We start from the raw sequence: 15,046 nt of genomic DNA, 5'->3' as shown, positions 1-15,046 counted from the left end.
CAGTAGCTACTGAAAATGTGATACCCTGGACACTTACACTCTGCAGTCTTCAACCAGACAGGCATCCTGTGATCTCAGTAAAATATTGAAGGATGGATGGATGGATGGATGGATGGATGGATGGATGGATGGATGGATTGTTGATAAGTCAGACTTGGCCTAGTCTAAAAATGGAGATTATAAGCAGATCCAGATGTGAAGCATTCTGGGACATAAGGTAGGTAATAGCTTACAAAAAACAACAACAACAAATATTTGCATGGGGTGAGGTGGTATGGAGTCGTATCAAGAATCAAAAAGAAAATATTGAAAAAATGGGAATATTGCCAGTAGCTGAAACCATATTCAGCATTTGAGGACTTGAAGCAACCTTACAATGGCTGCCTACTGCACCAAAGTGCCCTTTTCTACCCAGTTCTCTGTCATTTGATTGATAGGGAAATTGAGCCACAGAGAGGGACAGAGATTTACTCAATATTGCACAGCACTGGCAAAGCCTTGATTAGAAGCAATTCTCAACAGAAGCATAACAGTAAGGATACTAGGTTCTACCCCAAGGTAATATATACCTGTGTGCAGATATTAGTCTTGAATGAGAGGTGAAACATGAGTAAGGTCAAAGTAATGGAGAAATGAAATTGTATTGTCCTGTCCCAGCATATATGACAGACCTAGAAGCAGGGTATAGTAGAGATAGAACAGGAAATACACTAATCGTTTTTTTTCCCCAAAGCCTCATACATTATGAACGCAAAGAAAGTACTCATTTCTTGTTTATTGAACTGTTTGGGGACTTGAACACCTGCACACTGGCCAGACGTCTCATATGATGGAGTTCGGGTGTCTAGTGTATTCCTCATTTGCTGACAGTCCAATCACGCAGAAGGTCAAGAGAGTGACTCAGGGCTTTGTTATTCTGTGCCTAAGTCTAACCAACAAAGACAAATGGGTTATGGAATTCAAGTTGTCAGGAGCTTAGGAGAAAGCAAACATGTCCACATTGCATTTGTCAGAGTCAGGAAGAGTTAAGCATCATCAGACATGCACTCTAGATTATAAGGAAGACTTTAAAATGTCTAGTGCAGAGGGGTGGCATTAGAAAATGGCTTGTTTTCATGCACAAAACTGTAGAAGGAAAGATGATTGTAAGGAGAGTTAGAAAGTTCTCTCAAATGATGCAATGAACAAAACAAGGCAGTAGAATAAACCACTGCAGCTACCCAGAATTCTCTTTAATGTAACCACATTCTAAGAGAACATTCCCACAAAATACACCTGTGTGGGGAGGAATTGACCAGAAGGGGCATGAAGGAGACTTCTGAGGTGCTGGTGGTGTTGGGTGCTGGCCATAGGTGTGTGTTTACATGGTGAAAAATGTGTTAAGCTGTATTTAAGATTAGTATACTTGTCTGCATGTATTTATCAGATTAATTGTACAATAGTTACTAAGATTTAGTATATTTCCTTCAGGATTTATTTTTTAATTAAGCTTAGATTTAGATGTTAGTTGCAATAAAAAGTTATACTTTGCTTTATTTATTTAATATTTTCTTATGCATATTATTCCATGCTATTTCATGGCCTTTACATGCTACCATTCCATGCTATTTCATGGCCTTAACAGCTTCATATTAATAATATTCTAAATTATGGACAAACTACAGCTTTATTTTCTTTTTAAATATTTTTTATTTTATTTTTAATTTTTTAAAATGTTTTTATTTCAGCATATTATGGGGGTACAAATGTTTAGGTTATGTATATTGCCCTTGCCTTACCCGAGTCAGAGCTTCAAGCTTGTCCATCCCCCACACGGCACACAGCGCACCTATTACGTGTGTATATACCTATCCCCTTCTCCTGTCTCTCATCTACCTAACACCTGATGAATTTTATTACTATATATGCACTTAAGTGTTGATCAGTTAATACCAATGTGATGGTGAGTACATGTGGTGTTTTTCCATTCTTGGGATAGTTTACTTAGTAGAATGGGTTCCAGCTCTATCCAGGAAAATGCAAGAGGTGCTATATCACCATTGTGTTTGTGGCTGAGCAGAGCTCCATGGTATACATATACCACATTGTATTAATCTAATCCCCTCATGTATTGATGAGCACTTGGGTTGTTTCCACATCCTTGCAATTGTGAATTCTGCTGCTATAAACATTCGAGAACAGATGTCTTTTTAATAAAATGTCTTTTGTTCTTTTGGGTAGATTCCCAGTAATGGGATTGCTGGATCAAATGGTAATTCTACCTGTATCTCTTTGACGTATCTCCATATTGCTTTCCACAGAGGTTGCACTAGTTTGCAGTCCCACCAGCAGTGTAGGAGTGTTCCTATCTCTCCGCATCCACGCCAACATTTATTGTTTTGGGACTTTTTGATAAAGCCCATTTTCACTGGGGATAAGTGATATCTCATTGTGGTTTTGATTTGCATTTCCCTGATGATTAGAGGTGTTGAGCATTTTTTTATATGTTTGTTAGCCATTAGTCTATCTTCTTCTAAAAAGTTTCTGTTCATGTCCTTTGCCCACTTTTTGGTAGGATTGTTTGATTTTTTTCTTGCTCATTTTCCTGAGTTCTATATAGATTCTGGTTATCAGCCCTTTATCGGATGTGTAACATGAATATTTTCTCCCATTCTGTAGGTTGTCTGTTTGCTCTCATGATAGTTTCCTTGGCTGTGCAGAAGCTTTTTAATTTGATCAGGCCCCATTTATTTATTTTTGTTGTTTTTGTGATTTCCTTTGAGGTCTTCTTTATAAATTCTTTGCGTAGGTTGATATCTAGAAGAGTTTTTCCAACATTTTCTTTTAGCATTCTTACTCTTTCATGCCTTACATTTAAGTCTTTTATCCATCTTGAATTAATTTTTGTGAGTGGTGACAGATTTGGATCCTGTTTCATTCTTCTGCATGTGGCTATCCAATTCTCCCAGCACTACTTATCAAATGGGGCTTCTTTTCCCCAGTATGTATTGTTATCTGCTTTCTCAAAGATCAGATGGCTGTATGAGGATGGTTTTATATCTGGGTTCTCTGTTCTGTTCCATTGGTCTACGTCTCTATTTTTGTGCAAATACCGTGCTGTTTTGGTTACTACAGCCTTGTAGTATAGCTTGAAGTCTGATAATGTGATGGCATAATGTGATGTTTTATTTTTGCTTAAAATTGCTTTGGCTATTGAGCTCTTATCTGATTCCAAACAAAGTGCAGAATTATTTTTTCTTGATTTGTGAAATATGATGTTGATATTTTGATGGGGATTGCATTGAATCTGTAAATCACTTTTGGTAGTGTGAACATTTTAACACTGTTGATTCTACCAATCCATGACCATAATATGTTTTTCCATTTGTATATGTCATCTGTGATTTCCTTCCTCAGTGTTTCATAGTTCTCTTTGAGAGATCTTTTACTTCTTTGGTTAAGTATATTCCTGGGTATTTTATTTTCTTTGTAGCTATTGTGAATGGTATTGAGTCTTTGATTTGACGTATAGACTTGACTATTGTCAAGTGCCCTTCAAGTCTGTGCGTGTATGACTGCTTGTAATGAAGTTTCCCAAGGACGTCCTTGTTCCATTTGCTCACTCATGCAACTGAATGAAACACACTTTATGCCACAATGTACCCACTAAGTGTTATTGTTAAACTTGTTGGGTGCTAGACAGTATCTGATATGTTTATAAAGTAGTTCTGCCTAGAGAAGAGGTTTATGAGGTGGTAGAAGCCAGGAAGTGAACCAAATAATGTATGCACCTAGCCTGAGAAGAAATAAAGAAATGAAATTAAAAGGTGATTTCAATGGGGAAAAAATGGAAAGGGCAAATTTAAAATTATAATTAAAAAGTCATATGGATGTATGTATATGCATATATATGTATATTTTCTTTATATAACAACTTTATATAACCACAACTAATTAACTGGTACTTCATTTTTGTTGTTCACAGGAGACCAAAATCAACTGTGTTCGTCTGGCTACGAAAGGTATGTTGGCATGTCCTTGTCTCTTCAGCTGTTCTTTATCCATTTCAGTAATATTTTCTCTAGCCACACAGGGAAAATTTAGGCAACAATGACAGAAAACAACAAGAAAGAATTGTTATTTTCACTGGGGTCATTTGCATCTAGACCGTACATTCCAGGGTATATATTAGCAGCATAATACCTAAAACATAGTAAGAGCTCAAAACATATTTACTAAATAGATGGATGAATGGATGAATAGATGAGTGGACTGGTATCAGTGGAGTGATGAGCATAAATTTACTGGAATACTATTCCGCTATATATTTTCATTGTATTTGGATCTGTGTTTACGTGAGTGTTTTTCTTTAAGCATGTCTATCCAATCTTCAGGGTTTTGTACTTCATTCAATTGGTATATGCCTTTCAAAAATGAGGTGATTAGTGTTGGCGCCTCTAATAATGAGAAAACAAATGCTGCATTGTTATGTTGTTGGCATTTTCAACACTTATCCCCCAAACTAAGGCAGCATTGTTCAGGCTCATCACTTTTGTTTTCCTAATTATAATTGAATTGCCTGGCTTTTTCAATTGGTACATGTTTCTGTTTATTACTTTTTTAAAAAAACCAAAATCAATGAATGGCTTGTTATCATTTAACCTCTTTCAAGGTTGAATGGTTAGAACTTAGGTTTATCTTTTTGTTATAGAACTGATATTTTTAACAACAACCCCCAATACACAAAAACCAAAATAGGGCAGTTCTATTCTGTTTCCTGCATTTATTGATAGCATATGTCATTTCATAGATTGCTTCCAAGGAGATAAAAATTATAAATATAAGAGGAAAAATAACCATAGATATAAACCATAAACAAAGACAGGACCCAATTATATGTGTGTATGTATGTAAATATATACACACATGCACCCACCCACATACACACACATATGGGCAGGGGAGGGGAGACAGAGAGATAGAGAAAAAAAAAATATCTATGGCTATTGGACAAAACATGCACCAAGACCTACCACACATGACTTTTATAACCCTAAAGAAAATCAGCTCAATATATAGACACAAAAAGGAAGATGCAGGAGGAAGGAGAAGGCAGAAGCACTGAGGACTCACTGTGATAAGAAGTCACCCTGATTTTACATAAGTCGTAGAAGGTGGCATGTCCCTAACTTGTTCCCTCTCAGGAACTCAGGCTACTGGATGGATAGACATAAAACACTCTCTGTGAGGCAAGGAGAATTGATGGCCTGCAAACAAATGTGACACAAATCACAGGCCTGGGCAGACTTTTCCACTGAAGAAAACAGATAACGTAGAAAGAAGAACACCATCAATTGGGTAGCACCGGGGCCCTAGACAGCAGTCAGGACAGCTGGGTGTCTACAGCTTAAACAAGCAACCGGAAAGGGGAGGAAACTCACAGAGAAACCTTCACCATGATATACTCTGTGGCTTCCTGGTAGCTTTTGGCCTCTAAACCGGGAAGAGGACTCTGCACTCTGTGGGGTATGTGGGATTCTAAGGACATCCTCTGGGATGTAAGCCCTTTGAAAGAGTACCTTTCTGGGTCATATATTCTAAACTGAAAATTGGGAACATGTGATCTGACAGTCAATAGGTACAAATGGGGACAATGGGAGAATATCAAAAACTATACTTTCCTGGCAATTTTGATGCCTCAAAGGGCATCGAAGCCCACCATGTCTGGCTTCCCCAGAGTTGCATTGCCTATGTGAAGGAGAATTGCAGTGGCATTTAAAGAACTAGAGAGAAAATCTCTCTGTTCCCCCTTAGCATAAGGGCGTCTCCTCTTGCTTGGTCTCCAGGTTACCATGTTCCTTTGGTGGTGTGTGTGTGCAGGTGAGATGTGGAAGTGAAAGGGCAGGAATGCATGGATGGGTACTAGTGCCCAGCTGCCCAACCCAAGGCATGGCTCTGAGAGGTCAGGTATTGGAGAGCCCAAGCATCTACATCCCGGCTTTCCAGTTTAGTGAGAGCCAACACTTCAGCCCAAAGAAACGGGGCTCCAGTAATACCTGGGAATGGGGTAGAGAGCTAGATAATGCAGAATGCCAGTCAACCACCATGCAGCACCACATCAGATAAGAAGGATGCTTGGGGAATGTGGAGAGAGGGCAAAGGGGAGGAGACCTCTGTCTTATTAGTGTCCAATCAATGCCAGGTGCTACAGTTGGAATATCTAGGGTCGATTAAAGGCAAACCTTATTTAACTCCATCCATTGCCCCCATGAGAAGTTTGTGTCAAGGATCTAAGGCCAGCAATCAATATTTGACCCATCTCCCCAACTACCTAGATCAAATTCCCTCTAGGTAGGCTTGCTGGAAATAGTATTCCTTTAACAGGGGAAAATACTGAGAATCATACAGGGGTATATAAAGTCTCTGAGATGGGCCATCAGCCCTTCCCAAGCTCTTCCATCTCTCTGTCACCATGGACCTTCCTCACAGGTCTGCTGGCAGCATCCATCTTCCTGAGTGTGCTCCCAGGTCAGGCTCAATGATGGGCTCTGATGATGGAGCAGTTTGCTGCTGTCCTGTCCCTGACCCTGAGAGTCCAGCCAGTGTGGTCAGCTGTGTGGATCCTGCAGAACCAGAACATTGCTACTTGGAGGAGCCCCAAGCACTCGTTCAGCGTCATTCTGATCTGCCCCCAAGCCCAGTGCCTCTTACATTAGACACGCATCTGGCTCTGGCATGTGTCTCTAACCCTTGACTTTCTGTGATGTTGCTACTAGTCATTCGGGATCTAATTTAGTGCTGTTCAGTTTGGAAGGTTGCAAAGCAAGGGATCTATATTAGCTTTCTGTGGCTGCTGCAAAAAGTTCTACAGATTGGGTGGTTTAAACAACAAAAATGTATTGTCTCACAGTTCTGGAGGTCAGAAGTCTGAAATCAAGGTGTCAGCAGGATTGGTTCCCTTTGAGGATACCGAGGAAAGATCTGTTCCATGTGTTTCTTCTCACTTCTGGTGGTTTTCTGGCCGTCTTTGGTATTCCTTGGCTTGCAGAAGCACCACCCTGATGTCTGCCGTATCTTCACCTGGCATTTTTCTTGTGTGCTTGTCTGTGTCCAAATACACACACACACACACACACACACACACATTTTTTTCTTTTTAAGAGTCAGGGTCTTGCTCTGTCACCCAGGTTGAATTGCACTGGTGCAATCATAGCTCTCTGAACCCTCAAACTCCTGGGCTCAAGCACTCCTCTCACCTCAGCCTTCTGAGTAGACTACAGATGAAAACCACTGTGCCTGGCAATTTTTTTTAATATTTTGTAGAGATGGGGTCTTGCTGTGTTGCCTAGACTGGTCCCGAACTCCTGGCCTTAAGCTGTCCTCCTGCCTTGGCCTCCCAAAGTGCTAAGATTACAGACATGAACCATTGTACCCATCCCCAAATTCCTCCTTTTTATAAGGACACTGGTCGTATTGGATTAAGGGATAGGAAATGGTTACTAGAACTGCCTCAAATCCAAGAGCTATTATAAAAGGACATTTTGAAGCCCTTTATTTGACACACTCTAGCCCTGGGAATAGATCTGCTTAGAACTGTTGAGAGAAAACCATAGCCAATGGGTAAATAAGCATTAAGTTTTGTTTTTGAAACAAACAAAACTATTATTCAGATTTTGAAGGGGAAGCGATAGAAAGTGAGAGAGCAGAAAAGGTCAATTTAAAAATCAGGTTTTATTCTTAGAGTTAAAACAGGAAATGTGAAAAAGGGCAAGTGAGCAGGAGGAGCATTTAGAACCATTAGCAGTGTTTATCCTACATTTGTAAGGTGAGAGATGGGCTCCACTTAGGCACAGGTGGAAGATGTAAGCTCCAAAGTGATCCTTGGGAAAGTGGAGCACATGGAAGTTTGTGGTGGTGGGATGCTTAGAGTTTGGAGGTGTTGAACCTTAAGTAAAAAAGAAACCAACTCTTCCTGTGGAAGGTGCATCATCCCATCTGGCAGAAGATGCTCCAGGCTGCAGCTGCTGAAGGAGGTACCCACGTATCTCAGTTCATGTCCCTCTGGCTGGGACAGAGCAGGCCAGGGAAAAGTTGTTTCTGACATGGTTGTTCAATTCTGGAACCATACTGGTCAGTTACTTTTTGAGAACTGATGTCTACTTCCATCCAAGTCCCCTCATCCACAGATTCTCCTATCTAATTCCTCAAACTGCCTCCCTCCCTGCACTCATCTGTTCACTTTTCTGCTTTCTCTTACCCACAAGCCCTGCCCCTGCCAGTCTTGCTTGCAGGATCTGGCCCCTCCTACCCTCCAGCCTCACCCAGGCATCTATCCTCTTATCCATTACACTCCAGCACACTGTCTTCTTTCAATTCTTCAGACATATCAAGCTTCTTCCAAGCTCAGGGCCTTTGCTCATCCTGCCCCTTCTGCCTGGAGTGCTCTGGCCACCATATGGGTCTGCTTAACAGATTCAACATCTTTCAGACTTTAGCTTAAACCTCACTTCCTCGGAAGACCATCCTGACCTCTAGTTTAATGTATATACCCAATTTTTCATTGTCATTATACACTGTATTTTTCTTTCATAGCACTCATCACAAATTACAAATATATATATAATACATATTATATATAAGTCTGTTAAACTAAGTGACATAAATGCAAAGACACTCATCATAAATTATAAATATATAGAATATATATTATATATAAATCAGTTAAACTAAGTGACATAAATGCAAAGACACTCATCACAAATTATAAATATATATATAATATATATTATATATAAATCTGTTAAACTAAGTGACATAAATGCAAAGACATGCATCACAAATTATACATATATAATATATATTATATATAAATCTGTTAAACTAAGTTACATAAATGCAAAGACTGTGCCTATGTTGAGCACTGTCATATCCCCAGATCTTAGCATGCACTGGTGCTCAATAAAATGTGTTGAATGAACAAGTGGATGGATGGATGGATGGATGGATGGATGGATGGATGGATGGATGGATTCTTCAATGGATAAATGGATGGATGGATGGATGTTTCAGTATGTTAATGGATTGATTGATGGATGGATGGAGGGCTAACAGGTCATTGTTCTTCGATGGCCTCAATTTTTTCAAATACATATGACATGTCAGGACTGTTCTCTTAGAAGCTAGGAGTAAAAGTAACAGAGGCAGGTAGTCAACTGAGTGATCTACAATTCCCACTAACAAGAAGGCCGGCCAGTCTCTGCTTGGGTGCTTGGGTCCGGCTGTGACAGGGACCTCATCCTCCCTTAGTATCCATCTTTGAATACTTCAGTTGAAGAGAACCTCAATGTTATGAATCTAAATTGGCTCTTTATTATTTATGCTCATTATCCCCTGAGGCCACATAGATCCTGTCTGCCATTTCTCCCTCCAGAAAATAAAATTTGCCTTCTTCTGACTTGTCTTGGGTAGGGTCAGGAAGGTACATGGTGGCCTGCCTTCCTGCTGTTGGTTGGTAGCACTCTGGCCGCCGGCAGACAGTAGCACTCCCATCTCTGGCGCCAGCCGTCACAGGAACACAGCTGGCTCTGCAGACTCCTGCTGGGTGCACCCGAGTGGCAGTTAGAAAAATCAGCTCTGATTTGATTTGCAAACTGAGCCGAGTCATTGAGACAAAATAAATCCAGAAACCCATAAAGCCATTTGCAGAGTTGCTTTGCAGAAGACAGCCATGGTTTTAATCTAGTAAACACTCTCTAAGGATCCCATTACAGCAACCCCCTTGGAGTAGGAGCTGAAAGCTGAACTCCAGAATAATGAAGGATGGATAAGGGGCCAGTGCCACCAGTGGTTCTGTTCTGCCCGGTGGTGGTGTCAGACTAAAACCATTGTCCCAACAGCGACAGGCAAGAGGCTTGGGCTACAGTTTTATGTAAATGTGCCCTGTTTTTTATGAGGGCTAAGCTTGAGGTAAAGCATTTTATCCAGCACTTTCTCTCCTCTCTCCACAGTGGATTCTTACTCCTGTGGGGACTGACAGGGACATTAAATGGCCATTCTCCAGTGAGATGCCCTTATCTTACCAATGCTAAAACTGAGGCCCAGAGGAGCAGTGATATGTCCATGACTTTTTTTATCCACAGAGTAACAGACAGACCAGAGGTGATACAAGAAGCCAAGTGAGATATAGGAATCATCTGCTATCAGTAGCAAATCCCCACCCTCCACCCCCGTTGATACAATTCTGATGGAAAGTTCTGTCTTACATAAAACTTCCTTGAGACGTTGCATGGAATGATGGCAAATGAGAGACACCTGTATTCAAATCCTGCCTCCAAAGTCAAGCTGTTTGGATGAGTCACTTGACATCTATGAGTCTATTACTTCACTTTGAAGCCTGAGATCCTTAGTTGTTTCCTACTAATTATTCAAGAACATAACAGATGATAAGCAATGTGAGTTTCCTTCTTTCCTCCTTCCTGATTGATTCTCTGATGTGAGACTTGGACATGCTGACCTACTAAGCACAGGTCCTCTCTCTCCTTGCCCTAAGGAAGAAAGCCAAACCTGGACTGTAGTCACTTCCCATATGAGTCTACACATCCGCCATTTGTCACACAGTCACGGGCTAGATCGAAAGTGCAGAAACAGACAGTGGACGGGGGTGGTGTTGCCTCAGCTGGGAGCACTTGACAGTTTCATCTGTAGGTCGTTGCGTTGAGATGACATCCTGCACAGCTTATTGGCCACATATAGCACTGTGCTCATCCATGTGCTAGCCTTTGACTCTGGCACTGTCCTTTCTTCATCACCTGCCCGGCGATTTCAGGAGGGACCCAGGACCGCAGCACGCCCAAACCTACCTGTGGCAGCCAGGGTAGGCCCACAATGAGGGATCACGGTGAAAGGAACAGCTGTAGTGAGAAGGTCCGTTGGAAATCTCTTGGATGCTGTTCAGTCTTTAGAAATCCCAGAGAGGAAAGCTCAGAGTGCGTTGGTGGAGGGTTGGGATGGGGCGATGCTGTCCTTCCCTAGCCAAGTCCAGTGATATAGAATTTGTGAGAATTACACAAATGTAACAGGTTCTCCTTGACTACTGGCCCCCTTTGCTCTCACCCAGTGTCATTGAGGTCCTAAAATGTCAGTGGGATAATACAGATTTTCCTGCAGGTTTTGTGAGAAGACGGAAGAAGAGAACTATATCATAAGTATACCATAAAATAACCGAAGATGACCATTGCATATCCCAATCCTTTCTTTAATATATGTCTTGCTACAACAGCCAGCACATCTCTCTAGTCTTCTTCTGTCCTTCTCCTACCCTGTGTTCTCTTCATTTACTCAAATTTCTCCCACGTATACACACACACCCCTCCGTTCTCCATACCGTACTCAGGAAAACAAAAGTTGGTGTGACAGAGACCAAAAAAAAAAACAAAAGTGAAGACCCACTCTCATCTTTCAAGCACATACCTGGGGAGTCCCAATGCATCCCTCTCAACTAGAGAAATAATAATTATCTACTCAAGACCTGAGACACCTGAGTTGACCTTAGTTCAGATCTGTTATTTCAAAGAAGGCGCATCTCATAAAGGGAAAAGGAAGCATTGTAAAATCAGGAGTCAGGAAAGGGGAGCATTTAGGGTAGGCTGTAAACAAGAGTTAGAAATAAAGAGATTAAAGCTGCATTGGAGGTTTTGAACCCCATTGATGAGATCTCAATGTTGTGTTTGAATGAGGGGAGAAAGAGCTTGCAAAAATTAACCACCTATTGTATGCCAGTCACAGGTCTGTGTGTACTGACATGAGGTGACAACTATATGATACAAGTAAAGCCTGGCACATATTACACACTAAACAAATAGTGGTCATCATGATTACTCAAGAAATGAGGGCAAATAGGCTCAAAAGCGTTAAACAAAGAGCTCAAGGCCCCTCAGAATTGCAACTCAGGTCTGACTCCATGGCACCACTTTGAATCTCATTAATAGCATAGACTTGATGAGATGCTATGGCCCACTGATGGGATCCCCATTTCCTACTTGTTAACCCCGTCCCATATCTCTTTTCCAGTGATGACTGATAATAGAAGTTTTAGGGTGTGATGGTCTTTGTACTGTCTCCAGGGGTGTCCAAGCTAGGTCCTGAAATCTGGAGCAGAAGGGGAGGATGCTCAGGGAACCCTCCACTATCTTCATTTCCACAACATATTGAAGCTAATAAACCAAGAAATTAGTTTGTCTTCAGGGTTGTCTGCCCCAGGGCCATCTGTAGCCCAGTGGCATCTCTCTGCACTCAGCATTCATTGCCTTAGAAGGAAAAATAGTCTGAAAGGACATCAGGCACTCAGCATTCTGAGCCCCTTCTTCTTTGCATGGTCTCAGTGTTTTCACTAATGACTGACAGATACACAAAAATTCACTGAATAGGCCCTGAAACTATGAAGAGAGAGGGTCCCCTCCAGTAAAAAAAAAAAAAATCCTCCAGTAAAAAAGTGATATGGCAGGGGGACCAGGTAATATAGGAGAAAGCAAGAGACCTCCACCTCTTCTCTGGCTAATTAGTCAGGATAGACTAGGCTTTGCTGCAACAACAAATTAATACCCAAATCTCAGTAGCTTGGTATCACAAAGGCTTATTTGTTGCTAAGCCATCTCTATAGAATACATGTGGCCTCAAAGGACCCTTCAGCAGGGGAAGAGAAAGCATGGAGGGGACCCATGCTTGGGTCTTAAATATCTCACTTGGAAATGACTCAGGCCTCTTCCACTTACCTGGCTTTGATGAGGACCAGTCATGTGACAGCCTGACTGCAAGTTGGGACTCTTGTGTGTGCCTAAGAAGCAGAGATGGACCAGACACTGGTAGACACTAGTCATCTCTAGCATGATATATAGACAAAAGTAAGATATTTGTCTAGTTCTGCTTCCCTTTGTGTTCTGCTGAGACCCGTGATCCATCTCTTTATCTTCTGCTGCTCCACGCACTACAAAAATCTCTCCCATCCCTGCACCTGTCCAGCTGTCCTCTGTTCCCGCCCCTGGTAACTGCTAAGCATCACTGCTAAGCAGAGCATGGGGTGTAGCCCTGGAGGGTGGAGTGGGGATGCCCCTCCATGGGCCTGCCAACAGAACTAAGGTTTTAACTGGTTTTCATTCGATCCTTAAAATAACTTCATGAGATACTTACTAGTACCCCCACTTTATAGGTAGAGAAACTGAAATTTAGAAATGCTTGTAATTTTCCAAGGGACACAGCTAGTGAGTGAATAATACCGAACCAGAGTTTCATGTGTTCATTTCATTTTCAATACAGTTATTGAGTGCAACTTGGTATTGATATGTGGCCCCATGTTCCCTAGAAATTAAGAACTTCATCTTTAGATTTGGACAGCCTTCGATTCTAGGTGGGAAAATGTACTCAACTATTCTGTGCCTCAGTTTCCTCATCTATAAGCCAATGACAGTATCACCATTTACTTCACAAGGCTGATGTAAGAATTTAATGAGCTGATATATCCAAAGTGCTTAGTGTAATGCCTGGCTTAGTATAAGCACTCTGCAAATAGGAGCTTGTGGGAGCACCAACTAATAAATATATTAACATAGTACAATAAGGGAAGTGACGAAGGTAAATTCAGGATGCCACTGTAGTGCAGAGAAGGGAAACATAAATCAACTTAGGGTCTGCTTTCTCAGAGTGCATGGCCACTGAGACAAGTTTTGAAAGAACAGTGACAATTGTGTTGAACGAGATTCGAGAGTAAGGAAGAAAGGTCTTCTAAGCCAAGGGGATAGATATGCAAATCACTGAAAGCAAATGCCGAAATAAATAAATAAATAAATAGAGCACATGCTGCTGAACTTGAATGGGGCAAGGCAAAGGAATGACGGCCAGCAGGCCAGTGGCATCAACGTTTGGAGTGGCCAGAGATGAAGCTGAAATGGCAAGCAGAGCCAGGGCACCCAGGGCTCTGTGCAGCCCCAGGGTGCGTGCATGTGTGTGTATGTGCATGTGTGTGTGTGTGTGTGTGTGCACGCACATGTGTGTATACATATATAGACTTTGTCCTGAGATAGTGGAGCTCTCCAAGGTGCTTAAGCAGACTGCCTTTTGCGGGAAGGACACCCTGGTGGTAGTTTAGAAGATGGATAGGCGAAGCGGGACTGAGCCAGGGAGAAGTCTGCAGAGCCGGAGAACAGTGAAGAGTCTGTTGGAGGCAGCCAGGTGGAAATCCATGAGTCATCTCTTCTCTCAAGCCTTCTGTTTCTTTTTCTGACACGTGAGCTCAACAGTCCTTGTCTTGCCTGCCTCAAAGTGTTGGGGGGAAAAAAGATTTAAAAAATAGCTATTTAGAACAGGAGTTAACAAACTCTTCTGTAAAAGGCCAGATAGTAAATATTTTCAGCTTTGCGGGCCTTATGGTCTCTGTCACAACGACTAAACTTTGTCACTGTAGCTCAAAAACAACCATACGTAGGAGAATATGTATAAGGATGAGTGCAGCTGTGTTCCAATAAAACTTTGTTTATGGACACTGAAATTTGCATTTTATATAATTTTCATGTGTCACAAAATATTACTCTTCTTCCCTCCCCACCATTAAAAAATGTAAAAAGCATTCTTAGCTCCCAGCCACACAGAAAACAGGGAGTGTGGGGCCAGATTTGGCCCATGAGTCATAGTTTGCTAACCCCTGATTTAGAATGTGCTTTAAAAATGGTGAAGCTCCCCATATTTTTAAGGGAGATGTGTTATGATTACTGTTTACTGGTGGTTAAATTTTATGGTATTTCACGGCTGTTGATCAAGTTGCCATCTGTGTTATTTTTGAAATCATGTATTTCCTGTTTAGCAGTTGGTCCGGGATGCCTTACCTCTCCCTCCATTTTGCATTAAAAATTTTCTGCAGTTTTGTAGATGAACCACTAGAGAAAGTTGCAAGCCTTGATCAACCCTAAGACACCTTTCAACCTTGAGTCTGATTTTCTTTAGAGAGGCAAGTGGTGGGCTTGAAAGGGCAATAACATTGAAGCCAGACAAACCAGGGCTTCAATGTAGTCTTTGCCCG

At 41.5% G+C, this 15,046-nt stretch overlaps 1 protein-coding gene across 5 annotated transcripts in view; it reads left to right on the top strand.

Annotated features, from left to right (window-relative positions):
- PTPRT (protein tyrosine phosphatase receptor type T) overlaps positions 1-15,046 on the top strand; it is a 1,014,822-nt gene that overhangs the window by 821,172 nt on the left and 178,604 nt on the right. For all 5 annotated transcript variants that reach the window (XM_012781110.3, XM_020281830.2, XM_076011129.1 and 2 more), the window contains one exon: positions 3,965-4,001. In XM_012781110.3, the coding sequence (XP_012636564.2) occupies positions 3,965-4,001 (37 nt within the window). The remainder of the gene's footprint in view (positions 1-3,964; positions 4,002-15,046) is intronic.

This window comes from Microcebus murinus, chromosome 16, assembly GCF_040939455.1.
Source record: "Microcebus murinus isolate Inina chromosome 16, M.murinus_Inina_mat1.0, whole genome shotgun sequence".
Classification (NCBI taxonomy): domain Eukaryota; kingdom Metazoa; phylum Chordata; class Mammalia; order Primates; family Cheirogaleidae; genus Microcebus; species Microcebus murinus.
The sequence above is the reverse complement of the archived record's forward strand: the minus strand, read 5'-3'. Positions and strand labels throughout refer to the sequence as shown.